This window comes from Dendrobium catenatum, unplaced genomic scaffold, assembly GCF_001605985.2.
Source record: "Dendrobium catenatum unplaced genomic scaffold, ASM160598v2 fragScaff_scaffold_1347, whole genome shotgun sequence".
Lineage (NCBI taxonomy): Eukaryota > Viridiplantae > Streptophyta > Magnoliopsida > Asparagales > Orchidaceae > Dendrobium > Dendrobium catenatum.
In genome coordinates, this window is record NW_021319809.1 from 325,468 (window position 1) to 349,502 (window position 24,035).

General features: G+C 35.5%; 1 protein-coding gene across 4 annotated transcripts in view; it reads right to left on the bottom strand.

The window, feature by feature from the left end:
• Window positions 1-18,723, bottom strand: part of LOC110097065 (serine-rich adhesin for platelets) — a 25,740-nt gene extending 7,017 nt beyond the window's left edge. For 2 of the 4 annotated variants that reach the window (XM_020823285.2, XM_020823284.2), the window contains exons 1-7: window positions 18,319-18,723; window positions 15,061-15,287; window positions 14,352-14,425; window positions 13,298-13,375; window positions 12,771-13,129; window positions 11,508-11,576; window positions 11,349-11,434 (exon numbers count right to left, since the gene is read on the bottom strand). In XM_020823285.2, the coding sequence (XP_020678944.2) occupies window positions 11,349-11,434; window positions 11,508-11,576; window positions 12,771-13,129; window positions 13,298-13,375; window positions 14,352-14,425; window positions 15,061-15,287; window positions 18,319-18,645 (1,220 nt within the window). In that variant the 5' untranslated portion in view covers window positions 18,646-18,723. Of the gene's footprint in view, window positions 1-11,348; window positions 11,435-11,507; window positions 11,577-12,770; window positions 13,130-13,297; window positions 13,376-14,351; window positions 14,426-15,060; window positions 15,288-18,091; window positions 18,219-18,305 lie in introns of all 4 variants that reach the window. The other 2 variants (XM_028699603.1, XM_020823287.2) reach the window with 2 other exon arrangements.
• Window positions 18,724-24,035: the final 5,312 nt, after the last annotated feature.

Genomic DNA, 24,035 nt, shown 5'->3' on the forward strand with positions numbered 1-24,035 from the left:
TTGAATGATGCAACCAAAATATGAGGTACCCTTTTTTTTAGAGAGGGTACTATGTATATCACTTATTCCTGTAATACAAAATGTGTTGCTTTCCATGACACAAAGTAGAACTCGATGACCTCAGATATCCAATGGAGGTGCCTTAACCAACTTCTCCAAGGCTTTGCCCACCAATAAGAAACATATGTATACGCTTAAGACTTAAGAAGTAAACTTTAAAGCCGGTTTTCATTCAGGAGTTCTGTGATGAGTATCTCATCTGTAGGTCTGAAGTGCAAAAATAATATAATAATTAGAGGACACAGTAGGAAATACTGAGAAAGAAATTCAGAAAGCAGGAAGACACATAAAAGAAAGAAGGGAAAAACAGGAGATAATGCAGATGCAATAAAGCAGATAGAGGTTGATGAATACGGGAGAGGTCAGTCAGAAAGGGCAAGGATTACTATATTGAAAAGGGCACGAAGGTTGGAGCGGATTTTGAATGGGATCTAATTAGGGATAATTTCTAATTAAAGATGATATTTGGAGGGCAGACATCTTCGAGAAACTATATTTGAAATTTTAATTATTTGATTGCTTATCAAGAAGGCTTGTATTTATATGTATAGTGTTTTTATATTAATGCGGAATCTGATATTAGAAGTTGTTTGTAGTTTCTTTAGTTGTATAAGAGATCCATAGCGGCTCTACGGTTATAGGAGAGAAGAGTCGTGACGTCTTCTTGAAAGCACTATCATTGATATCTTCAAGCTTTCGTATGTATAACTGATAGGAATACATTGAGTCAGCAATAACTTTAAGGGTAATACTTGAGATCGCTATAGACAGATACATGATCACCAATTGTGAAAACGGCAGAATATGCAAATATTCTGGGTGAAAACAGCCCAAAAACAATATATTGCAGAGGTAGGAAAATCAAAGCAAAACTAAGGAAAATAAGATGACAAGAAATCCATCCTCATTCAGAGGAGGATCGGTCTCTCCCAATCTCTAGACAAGAGAGTTCTGGAGCCAAATACCTAAACGAAACCCCTAAATGAGAACAATCAAAACATAATCCGCCTAATATCCCTAGCCTTTAATACAAAGCTTTCCTAATTAATTTCACCATCCCAAAAGCACTAGTTCGCCCTCTATCCAATTGAATTTCAATTAAGTGGTGGGACCATCCATTAGGCGGACAACAGAGCAAGAGTCGAACTGTTTCGCCTCTGTAGGATGTGCTGACGCCGCGCCAACGGGCCGTTTCCTGGCATGAACCGCGTAACATTACGTCTAAAGTAAATTCTATTTTTGTGTTGAATTCTCTTAGAAGTTTTTGTTGCTATTTTTGATACTCAATGACATCAAATTGGTCCTATCGGCGGTATCCAACAAAATCAAGAAATCTCCTTTCGTAATCTTCTGCTGAGTATTCTTCTCCCCGTGCCTATTTTAGCTGTTTGAAGACCATATCGTTGATTCGGCTCTCTTTTTTGTGGTTGGAACTAGTAATCATGAATGGCAGCAAAGAAGGCTGATAGGCGTTGGAAGGGAATTGGAGCAGTTAAATCCGGGATGGAGGAAAGATTATTAGCTCTAAAAAATCCAGACTGGAGAGCCAATTAAGGAGGAATGGAAAGAGTGATAAAGAAGCTCATGGAGATGCATCCAAAGCTCAAGGAGGGACTGTCATGAGTACAGGGAGAGGTTGATTGTTGTCAGGGGAGGCTTGGGAAATTTCGGAGTAGTAGATGGAGAAAAATTTCATAAGGCCTCAAGCCCGACATACAGATCGGAACTTTTCGATTACAGAGGCCGAGGGGTATTACCTGATTCATTATGGACCAGAGCACTAACAATTGTGTCAATTGTCAAGCAGTACTATAAGAGGAGACGACAGGGATTAGCTTGAGGCTAAAGGAGCATGTTGCAAGAGCCTAACAAATCATGAAAATGAAAGGTATGACCAAGACAAGAAATAAACTTGGAGGCTGGAGATATGTTTACATTAAAATATTAAGACCAGACAAATAGAAAACACTAGCCAATAGGAGGAATTAAAAATTATCCCCAGCCTTTGGGACCATATATGAAGGTCTGAGAGCTTATAGGGGTAGTAGACATACGACTGAGGGCTACCGACTTCAGATTTGCACCAGTCTTTCAATGTCTCAGCATAGCTACGGAAGCGATATGGAGTGTAAAGACTGTTTTTCCTCCCAGGATCGTCCGGGACGAGTGGATTTCCGCGGACATCGGTACAGGTTGTTGAGAAGGGAAGAATCCTGCATGGTAAGTCTGGACGAACCTGTAAGGGTCGGGACGAACGGTCGGGACGAAACAAACAGAGAGTTTTCTGTCCAGTGGAATGAAGAAAATTCGAAATTTATTATTTCGTCTCTGGACTTTTGAGTCCAGAGAAGATCGTCCGGGCGCGGGACAGTCGTCCTGGACCGATCTTGCTTAATAAATAATCTGAATGTTGTATTTTTTAAGAAAGAGAAAAGCTGTGAGAAGAAAAAACTTGAAGGGGAAAAGTGGATTTTAGGGCGACTTATGTCGTTTTCGTACGCGCCGTACGTGGAAAAGTTGATCGAGCTCGTAGTAAACAATTCGCCTTTTCCAATATTTTAGAAACGAGAATATTTGACCGACTTTTTGTCTGCGAATTTATGTTCCGTTAAGCGAATACAGTTGATTTTATTTCCATCCTAAATGTTTACCAGCGTAACTTTTGTATATGTTTCTGACGATGAGATAATTGTCAAGGTTTTAAAGGCGAAAATCGGTTCGGAATCGATAGCGTTTTTTCTAAGCGAGGCGAGGCCGTAAGCCTGAGGCGATCGAGTGCGTAAGCCTTCAAAATGATTAAAATAAATTAATTAAAATTTTAAATAATGACATAATAATTTAACAAAATATACATATATTTGGACTGACCAATTAAAATTGAACATGAATACAAATAATATACGTCTGCGGGGGTCCTAAGGGGCGCTGCCCCCTGCGGGTTCGAGCTAGTGACAAATTATTTTATAAGAGTAATTTTGAATTTGCTTGTTTGTATATGCTGGCAAGTACGAGACCGTACCGGAGCATAGGTCCTGCTTAGGTTAACCGTGAGATTGGTGTCCGCTCAGTAACCTGAGCATACCGTGTAATTTAAAATGTAAATTTATATTAATTAGGGGCTAATATATTAAATTTAATTATATAATTATAATACTAATACCAGTTAAGTTAAAATAGATAGATGAATTCATGCAATAATGATGTTATGTAAATTTAATTAATTTGTTTAATTATTAATATTTAAATTATATTAACGTAAGTTATCAATAATAATTAGTTGCGTTCTACGGTTTGGCCTTTCATCTTCTTTCGTCCTTGCGTTCGGATCTCGTTGCTGTCACAGGAGGTGTAGCAGATTGCAACGCGTGCGCTATCTTAGCTCCTTCGTGGCTGTTCGTCTTATTGACACTTGACGACTTTCTCCCTTTACTGGTCGGATTCGTAAAGCTTACAACATTTTGATCGAAGAACAACGGAGCTCGCTGACTGTTGTAGGTAACATCTCAATTTCGAGAGGCGGCTGCGGGATCGATGCGCCTCGACGCCTCACGCGGTGAGGCTTACGACCTCGTGGGAAAAGAGCGTAAGCCCTCGCCCGATGGTTCGAGGCTTAATCCTCAGTTCGCCCAGAGAGGCCCCGCCTCGATTCGAGGCGCGCATCGAGGCGTCCGCCTCGTATACGCCTTTTTACAATTGATAGATAATCTGTGGGCACGTTTTGAGTATTTTCTGGAAGATTTTTTACCCATATATTTTGAATTTCTGCGGCGTTTTAATTGAAATGCAAGTATATCAGGGAATGTTGAAAAGATGATTACTTCAGTACCAAATAAAATCTTATAATATTGTGTGATATTAAATTGATGATAATTCAGTAAATTTCTGAATCTGTGATTTTGTGTAACTTTTCCCGATACTCGCTGGTTTGTCGCCGGGGATTTTTTCGTTACGAATTTCTGATCCGATTTTTCGTATGAATTCTGATTTTTCTGAATTGATACATTGAATGAATTGAAGTGTTTGTATGCTATCAGAAGGGAGTTATAAGAGGCCATGATCCTTTGAGATTCTGTCTGTGTCAGGAAATCTGAAATGAGCTCTGAAATCTGAAAATAAGTTCTGTTCCGAAAATTCTGTATATCTGATCTGTTCAGGTGCTATAAGCACAACGGGAGACATAAGGGGCCAGAATCCGTCGAGATTCTGTCTGTGTCAGGGAAGGGAGTCATAAGGGGTCAGAATCCGTTGAGATTCTGTCAGGGAATCTGATGTTTGATATCTGATAATCTGTTCTGTGACTTATCTGGTCTGTTTTATGAATTATCTGATATATGATTTCTGATTTTCTGTATGATTGTCTGCTCTGTGAATTGAAAGTCTTATGATATCCGATTTGAAATGACTTCAGTTTTCTGTATCAGTTGTTTGATTTATGTTGATCAAGTATCTGTTCTGTCTGTTCTACGATTTCCGTACGGCTATTTTCTGATGTATTTTTTATGTGAATTTCTGACTATTTTGATTGGTGACTGATGTCTTGCTGAGCTATTAGCTCATCCTTGTTTTCTGCGTGATTTTCATGTTCTGGGAAAGGGAAGGATGTCTTAGACTAGAAGTTCTATGTCTGATCTGAGATTAGGTATTTTATACTTTTGATTTTTGGTACAGTCATGGCTTTTCTGTTCTGTTCTGTTATTTCTGTCTGAAGCTATGGATTGTATTGTATATTATGATTGTTTTGATGAAAGAAAAGATAGATAAACTGTTATGTATTTGGATGTTTATAGTAGCTCTGTGTTTTTCTGTCTATTTAATATTTAGAAGAAAGACTGAAACAAATTCCAAAGCTAGATCCTGGATTTTCAATAGTTCCGTCGCGACCCGATGCGAGCGAGATCCGTCCCGGTCGAGTTGGGTCGTAACAATGAGAGCATATATCATCATCTCTACCTCCGACTTTGATAAAAGACATGAAGGTCATTTTGGAACCCCTGGAAGTAGCGGGTATTCGCAGAGGGAAGACAGAGTTACAGGAGGTGCTAATCAAGTGGAATGATCTGCCAGAGCATGAGGCCACGTGGGAGCCAAACGATACAATCATGAGACAGTTTCCTACCTTTCAACTCGAGGACAAGGTGCATTTTGGGAGGGAAGTATTGATACGGGAGAAGGTGGGTCATTAAGGGCAAGGAATTTGGCCCCCTTGTGGGTCCCATTAAACATCATTTCATATGTGAGAACAAGAATTAAGGAAAGAATTAATTAGAAAGGATTTCCTAATTGAAAAGTACAGGTTTAAAGGTTGATTGGAGGGGATTAATTATGAGATGTTTCCTAATTAAAGATGGCATATTTGGGTGTTGATTCGAGGGTTGTTTTGGAATTTATTGTTTATTTTTCGCTATAAGTAGAAAGGTTTATGTTATGTTTTATATGTAGAATTTGATTTAAGACTGCTGTAGTTTTCTTTTTGTGAGGGCTCCTAGCGACGTTTGGGGTTTGGGAGAGATGATCCTCCTCTCGAAAGAGGACCAAGTGTTTAAAATTTTGTAATCGGGTATTGAGGCGTTTTTTGTTCGTGAGGCGAGGTGTAAGCCTCAAGGCGTTTTGAGGCGTAAGCCTCAAAATCAAAAAATTGCGTGAACATAAAATGATAAATTTTGTATATACTAATGAGTAAATAATATATAAAATATAAAAATGCACAAGATATGAAGTGCAAACAAAAAATGATAAGTTTTGTATATACTATTGAGTAAATAATATATAAAACATAAAAATGGCGGGGGTTGGGGGGTCCGAACCGAACAAATATATATTAGGTTAGCTTTTTATTTTAATTTTTAGAGGCGGACGCCTCTCAACCGTGAGGCGAGGCGCGCCTCAGTAAACTTGAGGCGTACGCCTCAAATCTTGAACTCATTGCGTAGGCTTTGAGGCTTAAATGGGCGAAATTGCGCTGAGGCGCGCCTCTCTTATGGCGCAATTTTAAACCATGAAGAGGACTATTGTATCTTGCTTTGTTCATATTTGATTTCCTATCAATAAAAATCTATTTTTGTGTTGAATCTCTAGGAGTTTGTTGTTGTTGATTGGTTCAATGTATAAGAGAGATCAGTTTTACAAAGATATTAACCATGTAAAGCTAAGAAGCTGAAACTCGTAAATGAAAATATGCATTTAATGCCTAATTTGCCATAATAAAAAAATGGTGAAAAACTAGCCAGGTTGTAAAGTAATTTAAATGAACTCAGTCAAAAGTTTGAGCCTCCTAAGCATTACCCGATGTTAAAGTTATCTATCAATTGTTGATTTTGGTACAGTGTCATCGGTCAAATGCCATGTTTGGATAATTTTTTGGATATCAACAATTTGGATGGCAACTAGTGTCAATGAAACAGGACTGTACTGTTATTGAAATGCTTAATACTAATAATAAGCATATCAGAAAAACAAACAGTTGGAAGCTACTAACAACATAGCATTACATAATAGATGTCACTAAACCAAACAACCCCTAATATCACATGAGACTTACCCAATAACAAACAAGCCATCATTAGTCAAAAATAACCAAAAGAAAAGCTTAGAATACATCGGTTTATATCATCCAAATAAAAAGTAACATCTGTTTGCATAGCCATAAGAACAAAATATTAAAAAAGGAATAAGCAAGAAAATAGGTCCAAAAGTTCTTCAGAGAATTAATCGTAATTAAGTAGAACACATTCAAGAGGACCGTAAAAACATTCTATAGAGAGTATGATGGGGACATTAGATCGTGAAGAGTCTATCAGAGACGTGCCCGTTGATCAACGGCCACAATTGAGTCATTGTATTTCTAAGTTGTTTATGTATTTTCTTATTTTTGATGTCATATTGTATTTACTTTATTAGTTTGTTTTATTAAGTTTCCCGTTATACCCTTTTATTAAGGGAGGCCGTATGTAAGCCCTAGGGACATTGTCGTCCTTTATTTTGTGAGTCTTTGTACCAGGCTATTTATAGCCACATTGTTCTTCTTTTCAAGTTAATGAATGATTGATTAAAATATTTCTTTCCCTTGCACGAGTTCTTGTGAGAGCTTCAGAAATCGGAGAGAGATCCCTAGGAGAGGGAGAATTGCACATCACCCACCAACCTAAACGAGTGGGGTTCGTGGTTCTATTTCATATCTCTTCATTTCTCCTCCCACCACCACTGGCTGCATCATACCCAAGGCCTTCTCTCTTCTCAAGCCCTTGCCCTTTACTCGATCAAACTCCACATACTTCCCACCTAGCTGCCGGCCCCATACCCGAGCCCATCCAACCCGCTGGCCCTAGATCCCCTCTCCTCATTGCTTTATGTTGCCTAATTTGGATTGACATAATTTGGACATATTTTGGAATTCAAATTCAATCAATTTGAAATTTAAAATCTTTCTTAAATTACTAAATCTATTTTAGAAAAGTTCCTAAATTAAATCTATTTGAATTTCAAATTCAAATTGGATTTAATTAAATTCTTTCATAATTCCTAAAACCAAGGTTTAAAATTGCGTAAATAAGCCTCGAGGCATTTTTGATCCGTGAGGCGAGGCGTAAGCCTCGAGGCGGTGTGAGGCGTAAGCCTCACAGACGAAGAATTGCGTGAGAATTTAAGGGTTTTAGCAAGTAAATAATAGTAAGATTCTATCATATAACAAAAACATCTAAATGACAAGTGAAATTAGTGGAAAGTAAGAAAATATATGCAATAAAATCATGTTCCAAAGCACAGAACTACAAAATATTAGTCTATCAAAACTCCCAAAGTACAAATAAGAAAGAACATATATAATCCAATCATGTCCCATCACTAAATGGGTCTTCAAGAGAATCTTCTTCTCCAATTGTATCTATGAATGTCATATCTTCATCATCTTCAATGTGAATAACTTTTCTCTTCCATGTTCAATAAGAATGATCATTATCATGTTACTTGCCCACTTGATATAAATATAATATAATATCGTTTAAGAAGTTGTGGAATACCTTTATTTGGTTGTTGTGCTACAGAGTTAGTGGATGTGTGCGGTGTGGTACTAGTGGATGTGTCCACTTGATTTGTTTCGCCCCTCAAGACATCCACACTTAGATCCTCTAGTTGCAAGTCTGATAATGGTAAATATGTCTCACCATTTATGAATCACTCATTATCAGATGTCACATCATCACACACCAAAGGGTCCTCATCATCCTTCAATCCCTTGTTCCTCAACCACCTTTCTCTCAACCTCTTGTTGTGCATAATATACACAAGGGAGTTCATTCTGAGTGTTGAAAGTCAATTTCTTCTCTTTATTTGCACTTGACTATATATACTCCAGTTTCGCTCACACCCAGAAGAAGAACAAGTGAGGCCCACAACTCTAACAGCAAAACTATATAACTCATGGGTGGAATCACCAAATTGTATCCATCATTAAACTATTTTCAAGAAGAAAAATGATAATCATAACATATTAAAATGTTATGCATTTACAAAAAGAGAGCTCTTGTGTTGAGATAAATCATCAAGTTCCTCCAATATGAGATCGATACAGTGTGCTGCGCAGGGGGTCCAATATATGTGTTTCCTCTTCTCCATCAACATCTAACCAGCTGCTTTGTATGCACTGGCATTGTCAGTCACCACCTGAACAACCAATTGCTCCCCAATCTCCTTAACAACCCCATCTAGTAAATTGAAAATGAATTTAGCATTTTTAACCTCATCTGAAGCTTCAACTGATCGTAAAAACACAGTGTCGTAAGGATTGTTGACAAGGATATTAATCAAACTCCCGCTCTTCATGTCAGACCACCCATCTGACATAATGGTAACACTAGTCTCAATCCATGTCCGTTTAATCTCATCAATGCTATGCTCTATGAGTCTGTGTTCTGCAGCTCCTTCAAAATCCATGTTCACAACTCGTACATGGAATGTGCCTTCAACCCTCTCCCATATAACCCTACAGATCACAACATATTGAAGTAGGCCGGCGATGTCGCAACATTAAATGGCATGACATTCTCAAAAAAAAAATCTGTCAATATCCATACAAACCTGCCGTCGACCCTCTCTGGTACCAGCCACAGGCATCATCTGTGCTTGTCCTTTATCCTCTCCTGGAATAGTCATATACTGGTCCATAGGATCCCGTGCATCTCTATTATGTATGGTGGAGGAAGAGCTCTTTCCACTCTTGCTCCTAAAGTAAGCACCATGTTTGACCCTTTCATCAAATTGCTCCTATTGTAAATGTTTGGCCATCGTACTCTTTTTCATATAAGTTGAAATTTCCTCCACGTTATCCGGAACATTCGCACAAGGTGCTACATTCTTATGTGAGCCGGATAAGTATTCCTAGGGGTGTCAATTCGGGTCAACCCGTCGGGTTCGGGGAACGTTCGCGAACGGAAGAGGCTTGCGGGAGAATTTCATTCGGGTTGGCTTAGAACCGAATGGAAGAATAGAAAAAAGACCTAATTTTAAGTAGGTGGGACCTGGTTTTAAGAGGCGTGTGCCTCACCTCTAATTGCGCAATAGCGCCTTAGAGGCGCCTCTTAGCCCGTGAGGCGTAAGCCTCACATGAACCCAAAATTGCTTAGGCAATGAGGCGTTTGGGGGCTGAATTGCGCAAAGGCGCTCCTCTAATTGTGCAATTTTAAACTATGTCTAAAACCCAAATTAAGCAAGCATTAATCCTTGCATTTAATCCTCCTTTCTCTCTTGATGCCTCCGGCCCCCGTACATTAAATCCCTCTTGATTTATTTCCTAATTCCCCCACCCTCTCTAGGAAATTATTCCAAAGCCCCACTAATTACTTGGCCGAATTTTCCTATTCCCCTATCACTTGATTTATTTCTAAAGGAGAAGCTCTCCTTTTGGAAATACATTAAAGCCTCCCCCATCCCCTCATACCGCCGGCGCCCTCTCTCTACCCGCCCCTCTCTCTCTATCTCCAATCCCCTCTCTCCACATTAACACACCTTCCATCTTGGAATTAAATTCAAACTTAATTCCTAAATCTCTCCCAATTAGAAATCTGAAATTTATTTCAGATTTTTAACTTGTTCTTCCCTTCTTAACCTACTTCTCCTCCCCCAACCCTCATCCCTTGGCCGGTCATACTTCACCATCCCCTCTTCAAGTTGAAGAGAAACTTCTTTCTCTTTAACGGAGTCCAAGATTACTGGTGATCTTCGAAAGCGACTGTCATCTAACATTCATGAATGGCCGATCCGGAGCTTGATTACGGCCTCTCCTACAACGAGCAAGGGTTTGTTTGCATCTTACACTCTACCTTCTTTGACGTCAACCCGCGCATCGACCACACCGTAGAAGAGTACATAGATCGCATCTTGGATACCTTGGTTGAGGCTATTGAAGTGCAACTTGGAACCGTCGAGTGGAGGATTACAACCGATCCCTGACGAAGGTTTTCTACTCTCCCTCTTCTTGTATTTCTTAAAGTCTAACCCCTTCTTTGTAATTTGATTTTAGTTATAAAGATCGCATTTGCCTAAATTCTGTCAAGCTTAGTAAACGTAGGGAATTGAGTGCACTTCATTGTTTCTAATCTCATTGTTAGATTAGGGATTTTCGTTGAAGGCTATTACATTTGTCTGATTTGATTTCCTATGTTATTATGATGATTCAAAACTCTTGATGTGCAACTTAGCCTAAACATAAGTGACCGCTCTTACGTTTTGTTTCATCGTTTTATTTCTTAATAGTTCTACTTGTTGTTACTCTAATCAATAAGTTGTGCATGCTCTTATCAAAATCATTACAAGCATTTTAGTCCTACATCAGAGTATCGATATTTACTAGATGCATTTATACAGGCAAAAAACTGTGAGATCTCACTAGCAAAATTTTGTCGGAATGCAGAAACTACTATCTCCACACTGGAAGTAGTTATAAATCAAACCAAAATTTAATAATATAAACAATTAGAGTACAGAAAACACTTGAATCAGCAAGAAAAGTTCAGGTTAGAAAGTAGAAAAAATAATTTTTACTATAAATATGGTTATCGTCTGACGAAAAGCAAAGGGGCATATTTTAGACAACAAGTTTGCTAAAGTAATAAGCCATCAGACTTCTTTGGCAAAGTTTGTTGAGCTATTAACATAATTAGCTAAGAGGACATGAAGATACTAGGATTTATGAACAAAAATGCAGAAAAATGACGTCTGAAACAAAATTTATATAAGCGCGAGCGAATGTAGCTGCAATTACAAAAAAGGTGAGACTATAAGAACAGTAAGAATACCTTCCACCTTCAGAACATTTTTTAGAGCTTTCTACTTGTCCTCCTTGTTTTAAGAAATACCTTCCTGGTGCTTGGAAAATGGCAATCTGATCACAAAAATATTACTTTTATTTATTGAGACAAAAAATTAAACATCTCCAAAAATTATGCCAAGCTTACAGTTTTCAGTACAATCTCAATCCTTTTCACAGAGTTGGGAAACCTTTCTCCAACCGCTTTTTCCAATGCCTGGCCATCATAAGACATGAATACAGAATAAGTGTCCAAAAAAGCCAATCAGAATACAATAATTTATTCTTGTTAAAAAAATTCTAAAACATGTATAATATCGATGTAAACTCAATTTTGCATTTATTGAGAATTCTGCAAGCAAGATGAAGGTGACACATTATGTGTGTGTTAAGCGTGGCTAGATCTCAATGGATCGTGGTAGCAAAGGCTAATCTGTTGCGCACAATGCCCAGTCACAAATTTAAATTCTCTACAAAAGATTCTGTCCATCATCCATTTAGAACTACATGTCAAGGTGTCCGTGCTGATGATCTAAATGATTGGGACGAATGCAACCCACGTCACATGCCTTTAACGGCAAAAGCCAATACTTTAGTTGGCGTGCAACTGGCAAGCAAGAGTACACAAGCAAGCGAACTCACATGTTGGCACTTGGACACTTAAGCCTCTACAAACACACGCATGGGGCTATTAGGGCATCTTTAGGTTTCTTGGGTATAATGTGTGTGCATTAAATGATGCATATGCTTGCGTGTAGGGACGCAAGCACGCTTTCAAGTGGGATCACAATGACTTATGGGTTCCTCATTCAACCCGTCTTAAAAAATGGACTAAGGATCTTGACATGCGTGCAAACAAACAGATGACTAAGTCATACGAGAACCTATTGAAGGGCAAGTCTAATGCTAGAAGTCGCGGTATTTCTAACATTATTCATGTTTGTTTAAGCCGCCGTGGTAATTCTAACAATCTTTTGCGAAGATATTTGCAAAGCTATTGTGGCAACTTTCTTGAAATATATTGTGTCATTATAAACATTATTCTTTTTGAAAAAGTCAGATAATAGCTTTATTATAGCTAAAATTTGACGTAAAAAAGAGCTTCCCGCAACAAAAATTTCTGAAAAAACAATAAAAATAAAAGCTAAACAGATATGTGATGTGGTATAGAAAGCAACTCAATGAAAAAACTGCCATAAACAAAGTTAACTCATCAAAAGAAATCCATACAATAAATTAATCTCAAAGAGAAACTATACAATAATACTAGATATGCTTGACGAAGTATTGCATTGCACGTATATTCAAAGAATTGGCATGACCCCTTAATTGTGAGACTTCGTGGCCAAAAATATTGCCAATTTGAATAGATTAAAGCTTCTCTTTTAACAAACATGAGTGACAACTTTACCTTCAAACTCATCCCCTTCGGATTTTGTGTGAGCAATGTTATCAACATGCTTCTCAAATCAATTGAGGGGTCAGTCTGTCCCCCCTCATGCCCATTTATGTCTTGCATGGATCCACGGGAAACTCTAGTAAGCACTTCTCTTTCAAGAACTTCAATTTCCTCTTTATTTATATTTAAGGTGGGATTGATTTCTCCAGTGTTCATATCACCTCTTAGTGCATTACCAGTTCCGGAAGTAGACAGTAGGGCTCGTGGCCGGGGCTGCTGAGGAGATGGTATGGGTGATGGAATGCCTTTGAAGTTACCATTTGAAACTATAGCTGATTTGGAAACTGACTTAGTTTGAGATACTGCTGCCACTGAAACAAAGACAAACAAAATTATTAATGAACTTGACAATCATTGACATACATAATCAAAGTTTTAATAAAAAAGAGAGAGAAATATTGCTTGAAAATTGCAAGAAAATTGAAATGAATTGGGGTCCCAGGAACAAAAGGTTAAAAAAACATAGATTAATAGTCCACCTCCTTGCTTGTTCTCAACTTTAGGTTTCTTGAATAACATTTCCTTCTTGTGCTTCCAACCCATTCCCCGCATGTTACCTGGATAGCAGACATTTTAGATAAATTAATCACAAAGCCTACAAGTTCAAAGCAGTGAACTTCAACATAACATTTGAATGGAATATTGTCCGCACATAACTCACAACTGTAAAGCAAATTTTATAGAGTATTCTTAATTGGCATAAAAAAGCTTTAGAATATACATGCTTATAATGTATGATGTACCAACACATCACCTCAAAGAAGTATGCAATATCTGACACATATCATACACTACATGCATCCAACACACATTCGACAAGTGTCGAAAACACCAAAAAAGTGTCAAATTAAGAAATATTAAAAATAAATCAGACCTGCATGTCAAACATTCGCGTCTAAAATATTTTATGAAATTTAGCATTATCGTCTCCTCTCTCAATGTCAGACACGAAATCTACATCCAACTCTCTATGTATTAATATTCATCATTTTAAGCACATGTATTAGTTAAAATGTTAAATGATTTACTATTTCTCAATTATTCTTAATATTCTGGTTATTCAATTTCTATATACTATTTTTAAGATATAAAAATTATAAAACCATATCCAACCCATGCCCATGTCCTACATTTTCAATAATTGTTGTGTCACATATCTATGTCGTGTCGTGTCTGTGTCGCCATGTTCTTGTTTGTGCGTCGTAGCTTATAACTATCTTAATAATATATCCTATTTATATTTTGAAATTTAACTTCCAATTTTTAGTAAGCTTCTTACAACTTTTAATTTAGAAGAACACAATTCGTGAAAATAAAATATATACATTTATAAGATACACATGAATTACGAATTTCTGATAGAATGTCATTAAATTAAATATACACTTCATTCAATTTCAGTTAGTAAATGTCTTTCAACATCAGTGACCGCATGATACCTTCTAATTAGACGAAGAAATGAGTCTCATGCAAACAAAGTGGAGCGTGGCTTTTACTAAATTATAAACTTGGAGTAAAAGATATAAAGCCTACCTTCAACTGCAGCTGCAGCCATAGATTTTGCCTGACTCTTCACAGAAGGATTTGTTGGATCTAACACAATAGCCCTGTCATAAAGTAGAAAATGAAGTCTCAGATGTAAAACATTAATTAAAATTTCATTTTATGGCTACTTAAGCTACACATTTTGGGTAAAAACGGCAGTTCTTCAAGCCTCATTCTCCAATGACTCAATAAAAATCACAAATATATAAACAAAGACGCTAGCTCAAACAAGTTTTAAAAAAACAAAACAAAACACTTCCTCAAAAAAGAAGTCCCAAATTGACTACAAAATTAAGAATGTTTTTAAAGATATTCATATAACCAATGTGACCCAACTACAATCCATTTTACATATATTCTCATGGCATCTGCTTACAAATTTTCCCACGCCATCTGCTTTTTTTAACCCCCCCCCCCCCCCCCCTGCGGGAAAAAAAAACACTTGATGTTTGAGGAACAATAAACCAGATTCAACCAAAATATTGATTGAGAATATCACATTTTTGTTGCAGCGCACCAGTGGAAAACCTGACAGGCCTGACGGATATTAGTAGTCTATCTCATAGATATCTCAGGCAGTCGATGAACATGAAAAATTAACTAATAAATTATTAAAAAAAACAAGAAATAATTGTGTAAATGAAAAGCTAGATAAAATATACTGAATTTAATTGGATAACTTAAAAATATAGTATACTTTCGAGAATTATTGACTCGCTTAGCCTCCTCAGACCGCATTTTCACATGGTTTTTTGTAGACTCATCCAAAATTCGTTGTACATTCAACTTTCTCCATGCAGCACCACACTCAACAAGCAATCCATCACCATCATCCCCATTTCTACGCTCCTCATAAATATCACATAGGCCAGGAAGCTCTTGTGACCATGTAAACCTGAACTCCTTCCCACCAACTTCAACAACCTAATATCCAAGAAATGCATAGCATCCATTAGAACACAATAGATGATAAACAGAGAGCTAAATCCCAAAAGAGAACAACAGCCGTAAACTTAAATCCTGCATCAGCATGTAAGGAAATGGATGTTTTAGAACAATTGATATCAATTGTGAAGCATTGATATTAGAATTTTCATTTTAAGATCAATACCATAGCAGTGACAATAAAATAGTTATTTGATGTATGGTGCCTATTGCTGCTAGCATTCAGGATATCCGTTATGCTGAGGTGAATCAAGAGTTTAACACAATGAGTTCTAAGAAAGGAGTAATGGTATGGGTGTTAGCATCAAGTCAAGGTTAACATTTCAGTCATAACTAGGGAGCGTGCCAATTTCTAATTATTGTCATCTGGGTGCATTAGTAGAATCAAAATATTTGTTAGCCTGAGTCAACAAAAGTAAAGAACATCTTACAAGTCCAATGACTGGAAATAATGAATAATAATTTCATGGTAGAATGCAAATAGTTTAAAGGAAAATTATTTATGTCCTGTTTATAATATCGACTTAAATCAATGGATTTGTTAATAAATGTCATTGAACCATAGTGGCATAAACATATATATAGGTTTTGCACTTAGATAAATATAATGCAAGAACAAGAATTAATATATCATATGGCATGTAAAATGTATTTGATCAAGTAACCATCATCATCATAGCTAGACTAATTCCAACCATTCAAAGTCAGCTATATCTCATGCTCCATTCATTAATGCTGGGTGCTAATTAAAGTGTTAAATTTATTTTGTGAAAATCTTTTTGCACAAGTTATATCTATGTTGCCTTTGATCTACACCTTTTCCTTATAGATCCTTCCACATAAATTTGCTTATCCCTCTTATTGGCGCATCATCCACCTCAGTTGAATATGCCCAAGTCACCTAAGCCTAATTCACACTATCTTATCTTCAATAAGTTCTACTTCAGCAATCACTTTTCATACAATCAATTTTCAATCCATCATTTCTAGTTTAACAAAAACACTTCTTAGCATTCTCATTTCTAGTGTAGTCAACTTTACAATCAATGATGTCTTTCTTGCCCAACATTCAAATCCAAATGATATAGTTGGTAAAATTGCAAAAATATAAAATCAATTTTTAAATCCTCATGATCTTCCCTTTATCAATTAGTACATATGAGGCATATCTCCATTTTAAGCATCCAATACTAACACTAAAAATTACAAGCCCATTTACATACCCATCATTCTCTATAGTAGATACAATATACTCATGCCACTCATACCTAGGAATCACTTGATCTTTTAGCACTATTTGCACAAAGTTATCATTTTCACATCAAATATTGCATAACACATAATAAAAGCTCTCCTAATCCTTAGCCTCTTATCCTCTAAAAACAAGTCCTCCAATGTTCTAATTTTCCACTTATATCAGTGGCTGCCTAATTTATTGGAACAATGAATTAATAATTAGTATTCTATATGGTAAGTCACTTTGAATGTCCTTTGAAAGCATACATATGATATTAATATAAATTAAAAAAAAAAAAGTCAAAAAGATTTAATCCAGAAATTTGCCTGGCATTTTGCTTTCCTTGTACTTCAGCATTATGCAACTTTTGCACAATGAAAATCCTACAAGCAACTTGCTTTGTCATCTTACAGCAAAAACTAATGATCATACCCAACGTGCACAGCGGCATGTCCAAGATCTATCCTCATTCCTCCCACCAAACCAGTCACTAAGGTAATGTCATTACAGTTCTAAAGATGCTTATATTAAATCAAGGTTCCGTAGGCACTAATACAAGTATATGGCAGAAATGTGCATGTGTAAACTATCTGTCAAACTACACCAGAGGTATTAATTAAGAAATTAGAATATCATTCATCCTTCCTCATACTTCATCATAAAAAATTATCTGCCGTGCTCTCACAATATAATTCTAGGAGCAACTTCCCTTGACCACCTATGAAAAAAGAACTAGCCCTCTGCTCTAGGAAGTAATATTAGTGGATTTTTATCCGTGAAGAGCAGTGGATTTTTGTCCGAGCATGCCATACCTGCATCCCAATACTTGACCTTGTTCCCATAATGAACATTATCTACTAAAAGAAACTCCAATGCACTTCTACAATGTCAAGATCAGGAACACTTGTATTTACTAAAAGTCTGTTTACGACCACTTCATGTTTTTTTTTTTTTTTTTCGTATTTACATTTTAATATAAAATAAAAATATATGTTTCATATCCTAAACAAGTGTTCTTCTTTTATTAAATATTGCATGAGATGGCAATGCCCTGCAGTGATAGCGGTCGATGGTGGCGGTGAACATGGGCCGACAACAACGATGGTGGACGGAGCGATTTTCATTTTAAAAAGATTTGAAAAGAAAAAAACTAAAAATTATTGAGCGCTCTTAAAAATAAACTTTTTTTTTTCAAAAGCAAAAGATAAAAACAGCTGAAAGATACAAATCAAATATGTTTTTTAAAAATAAAAAACAAGAAGTGATCCCAACCCCCAAATAATTGATGTAATGGAGAACGTAGTATTGAAGTTTACAGAGCAACATCAAATATAAACATCGTCACTAAAATCTTCTCCTAGTTTTTTACTCAACATGGATGACTACTTAGGTTGCCTGATGCATGCTGTAGACAGTCATTTATGATTGAACATATCCATCCTCCTAAATCCTCATTTGCAATGACGATATGCTGTTAAAAAGTTATCCCTCAAGTATCACTGACGAAAGCATTAGCCAAAGAAAATGTGATCTGAATCATAAATACCTAACGATTTCTAATTTTAGGAACAGCCCTCGCTAATCACACCAGATTGTCCAAATCAGAGATGCCTTGACTCAGCCACCTGATATCAACATTCACCTCCAATAGTTTCCGTAAATAACCCAATACCCTATGCAATTGAAAAATCTCTCTCTCAAGCATGAGTGGCAAAATCATCAATAAAGAGATTCAATGAAAATCAAACCCCTAACATTACGTCTATGCATTACGTTTCCAGCAGCGTTGTTCGCGTTTGCATCGAATTTGATCTTCGCAGACCCTCCCTGCGCCTCAAGACGCCTGATCTCCTCGATGATGTCAGGCGTAAGCCGAATGATGGCGCCGAAGTCGAGCTCTCCCGGCTCCAGGGAGAAGGTCTCCTCTCGCCCTGGCACTGCGCCTGCCACAGTTTGAGGACCGGGGCGGACCCGCGCCGGCGCAGGCGCTCCGATCGGGTTTCGTGTGCCACCGGTCTCGCCAGTCCGGTGAAGTTGCACGGGCATAGAGGGGGCCCTCTTACCGGAAAAGTTACTGCCCCTTCCGAGCTTGCCCAACATCGCAAGAAACGAGGACGTTCGCCTTGGGGACGGGGCGCGAGAGGGAACGGCGAGAGGGAGGGTTTGTTTACCGTCGACGAAGAAAATAACTAAAACAAAGGTATATAACTACATATAAAAATATGAGGGTTGTGGAGTTTGCGTTTCGTTTCGAACGTAAATGTATTGGCCCGTGAAGTAGAAAAACCAGCCCTTAAGATTCTCGCATTTTGCATCAATGAATGCAAACAGACCAAAAACAAGCACCATTGCCGCTCCACCCGCTGCATCCAAGGAACTTTTATTAGGTCCCGTGTAAGGACGTAGAGGAACATCCAGTCGGAGGTAAAATCCTGTCAAAAAATTCGGTATTTGCTCGGTATTGCTAGGTATTATTGATAATAACGAGGAATACCGCTCTGTGAAGACCAATACCGATTTATACTGAGCTATACCGAGCAATACCAAGTTGTACCGAGTTTTTTCTAGGAAAAACTCGGTACAACTCGGTATAACTCGGTATTGGGTCTTCACGTGATGGTATTCCTCTTTATTGTTTAGAATTGATCGGTATTTGCTCGGTATTTCTAATTTTTTGGCGCAATTTGGCCTCCGACCGGACGTTCCTCTACGTCCGGTCGGAGGACGTAATAATTGTTCGAGTTGTTTTGTAGTTAGCTTAAATTTTAGCCAAGTTAAGAGTGATTAATTATGAAGGGATTTCAATAAAAATTTGATATGATCATAGTTCTCTCTGGATAGAATAATGAAGTATACAAACTCATAGGCCAACCAACTAATTTTAGTATAGGTAAATTTAGGTTATTTATTTCATATATGATTTATATGATCTATACAAAGATAAAGGGAGATTTACATGCATACCACTTTATACTACTATATTTACATATTTAACACCTAAAACTTTAATATTACATGCATACCACCCATAGTTCAATTTCATATCAAATATGGGTGGTATAAATGAAATATATTAAGTGGTAGGAAGGAAACATGAGTGGTATATTTGATATTAAAATAATATAAGGTGGTATGTATGTAATATTAAAATTTTAGGTGTTAGATATGTAATTGGATGATATAAAGTGGTATGTATGTAAAATTCTCAAAGATAAATTATAGATATTAATAGGACTACAATGTACGCATTAAAGTAAATACCAGTTTTGTTTCAAAATATAGATGTTAAATAGCTCAAATAAGTTGAGCCAATGACTTATACTTTCAAAAATCAAATGGACTTTGATTGGCATAAATATATACCCAAAAGATTATTCCAATGACCCCAAGTTCGCTTGAATATGAACATGTTTGAGCACTAAACCTGCTAAATTGAATAGGGGACATACTACTTCGGCTATTTAACCGGCCCAGTAACAATATAAAGCTTATATTTTTATCATTTAGCAATTTTGATTTGAATTTTATAAAGTTCCTACAACCTATACAAACCTCAACTACTTTAAGTTATTTACAACATTGAATTGCTCATCGGGAGAATATTATTTTAACACAAAAGGACAACATATTATTATTATTTTTTAAATTTTTCAATAGTTGATTCACTAACCTTCTAAACTTTGTATGGTGAGTTCAAATGTCTCAATTTTAGTCCATTAATTTAATTAGAGATGAGCACTATTCCACCTAGCTCACCAATTTTCTCATGTTGAAGAAAGACAATGAAAGATGAAGTATGTATGTTATCTATATTGGCCTTAATAGAGCTTATCATAATGATGTATTCCCTCATCCTAGCATAAACCAACTCATTGACCCCTTTGGGGCCACTTTATGTGAGATGTTTTTTAGTTATGATCACTCACTGGGGCACAAAGGCAAATATGGTGATGATAAAGGTAATCAAAGACAGAACCTTAACGAAATATCAAGAAGTTATGTGTGCTTGAATGAATGGATATCGACGTTCTCTTGTTAGGTTTGGAGATAGGTGATGTTAACAAAATATTTATAGTTGATCGCAAGAATAGGTTTCAATAAATCAAGGAATTTAAATTTGCCAATAAGCAACTTGAAACTTGGTCCTCACCTCTTACACTATTCAAGCTTATTTTATGAGAGGACTTACCTTTATGTCTTACCAAAATGTAGAGTTCAATCCTTGCTATAGATAAAATTATCATTGAATGAGTAAATGATTAAATTTATAAAATTTACACTAACATTGAAGGTTGTTATCATCTGGCCAAAAAAAGATTTCCCTAGTTAAAAATCCTCATTTATTAAGCTTCACAATCACTTTTTAAGCTTAAAAAATTGGAGGTTATATTCATCTCCAAAAATAACTTTTTATACAAAAAAAAAAAATTGAATGATGATGCAGGACAATTGTGGATATAATAATTATAAGAAGCCTAAATATTTGTTGATGTTTTAGAGATAATTTAATAGAGAGTAGAATCCAAGAATGTTGAAATATTATGTGTTATTTTAAACTATAAAGGATTAAATAGTAATAGATTGGAATATTAGTGATTAGAGAGATGAAATATATAAATATTGAGATGAATATCATGCTTCTCAATTTGAATTAGTAGATATTTTAAATAATTAATTTTAGAAGATTTAGATGTATCACTATAATGTACACATAAGAAATAAACTAAATTTATTAGAGATAAAATAAACAAATTTGTTTGGTGTTATAGCAATGCTATGAGAGAATTAATAGTATGTCTAGAATAAGAAATGTAAAAGTAATGAGTGCAGCACACTTAATATATAATATTAAACTAATGAACATATTCCCTAAAAAAAAAAAGAAGAATACTTAATTATCTATTAAAGTGGAGCTAATTTAAAGGAAAGGAAAACAAATTTGTAAATAATTTAACTCCATTTCATAAAACAATTTGACTATCTAAGAAAGGTTTGGACCCATGCCCATATTTTTTTATCAGTGTAAATCATATTCGATCATCATGATAAAATCTTGCGGACAACAATTTCTTTTTTTTTTCTTTTTTTTTCTTTGTCTCTCTTTATTTATTTAAGCATATAAATAAATTAAATAAAATAAACTAATAATCCTATTATAAGGAAATATAATTTAAAATATTTGAAAATTAACATTTTAATTATTTATTGCTAATAAGTCATGCAAATTATAATTTCTTAGTTGATCGATCTAAACCTCATGTGGCATAAGGTCGCTATTCTAATTAAGAATATTATCATAAAAATTTTAATAAAGTTCATAAAATATCATCATTTAGAAATAGAAAACTTTGTGATTTAGTGATGAGGTACAAATAGTTATTACTAAAGATAATTCCATTTTATAAAAGTGACCAAAATGTAGTACTAATAAGACTTATACTAATTAAATTAGAATGTCCACAAATAATGGGTCCCAAATAAAAGAAATAATTTATGTTGATTTATATAGTATATATTGACATTAAAAGGAGAAAATAAATGAAATCTATAAAACAATTAAGATAAGAAAATAAGAGATACAAATAAGGAAATATATAGTGAAAATTTTAAATAATTATTAATTACAAATTATAGAATATAAATCTTTCATGAGTAAAGCATTAAAAAAATATTGAGGATTTTAATAGATTGATAAAAAGGTAAAGTTATGATGGGCTAGTTTTGAGAAATATTTACAAACAAAAAGGTTCCCATCAATATGAGGCATGCATTGAGATTAGAGTTTTGAGGGAAAATGTACTTATTTGGTTAACAAAATATTTCCAATATGATTAAAGAATACTATGAGGATGTTGAGAATAAGCATTTTCATGTCAATATTTAAGAATCTTTGTGTAAAACAAATTTACAGAGATAAAAATAATGCCATGGTTAACTATATAAATCCCAAGGTGGAAAATTAAAATAGAAAATGATAAAATATAATTTTTATTTAAGATATTTTAAATTATAATCTTTTGATTGTTATATTGCAATTAGACATTTTCTTTGATCATTTACTTAGATTTTACTCTTAGCTCTTATAGTCAATTTTTTAGTTTGATTTTTTTTATGTACATGATAAGCTATATCAGTGAGCTTAGTCTTAACTCATAGCCTGTTAGAGATCTTTTATAATTATATGAAGATGTGTAGAATAATGAGAAATGGCTTTTGGAAGAGGTTGGGATGAGAAGATAATGTGGAAGAGATTTGGTAAAGAGATTATAAATTAAGAAGTAAGAAGAAAATTGAGGGTTGGCACCCATTAATAGAGTAAGGTGTCATCCATATGTATTAATTCATTTTTCATACTAAAATCCACTCAGTAGCAAACCATTACATGTTCCAAAGTGTTAATTAAAATTCTAAATATGAAATTTACAGTTTAAAATCCAATTTATGATTACTTTGTTATTCTTGATTGGTCTTATTTGGTCTTTTATGATAGATCATTTATTTAGACCATTTTTAATAGATTATTTTTTAGCTTGATTACAATCATATTAGTATTCAACTTTTGTGAGTTTAGTGAAAATGATTGAGAAATGATAAGGTGTAGTAGGTGTTGTGTCAATTAGATGTGTCACTATTTGACACGACTCGAAAATCCGATTCAAACCTCGACCAAAATTTTTTAGTTCGGGTCAACCTGTTTGAAAAATGGATTCGTTCGAATTTCAAATACTGACATGATTGTAAATTCGAATAGGGAATAAGTAAACCTTAAAACCCGAAACCAATCTCATTAACCCATGCACAACATTCGTCACGCACCATGCACTCTCGCTTGCTTGCCTCACGATTTTGTTGCTCGCCACACTCACAGTCACACTTAAGTGCTCACTCGCACCCTCTCACCCTCACTCGGGCCCTCTCGTTGTTTGCCTATAGCCTCCACTTGCTTTGTCACACTCATGATCACCCTCGCCCGAGTAAGCGGGCGTGTCAAATCGACCCGGATTCGAACCGGGTCTGGTTATATGACTCATTTCCCAAATCAAGTCGAATTCAAATTAAGACGGATAATGGTGGATCATTATTAGGTTGAACACAAACTTGACCCAAAAACTCATTTTTATACTCCTAGCTAGTGTCATTTAGTAGTTGACAAAGGTAGCAAGATAATGATGATTGTCAATGATGGCATATTGTGGTGGTATGGTGATTGCAGACATCCATATTAGTTGTCAAAAGCTCATGGTGGGCATGAAATGATGATTAGGTGATATTGGATTCCTTTTATCATTTAATATTTTTCATGGATTTCAATGCCTTATTAATATCAAAATTTAGAGATTTTAGTCCCACTAGATTCATCTCATTAATATCATGTTTGGACATACATTTACAAAAAAGTAAAATTAGGTTCAATTGAGCATACATTTTATTATCACAATTTATAATTCAAATACTCATTACAAAGATTTTTGTTGAAATCTAAGTAATTT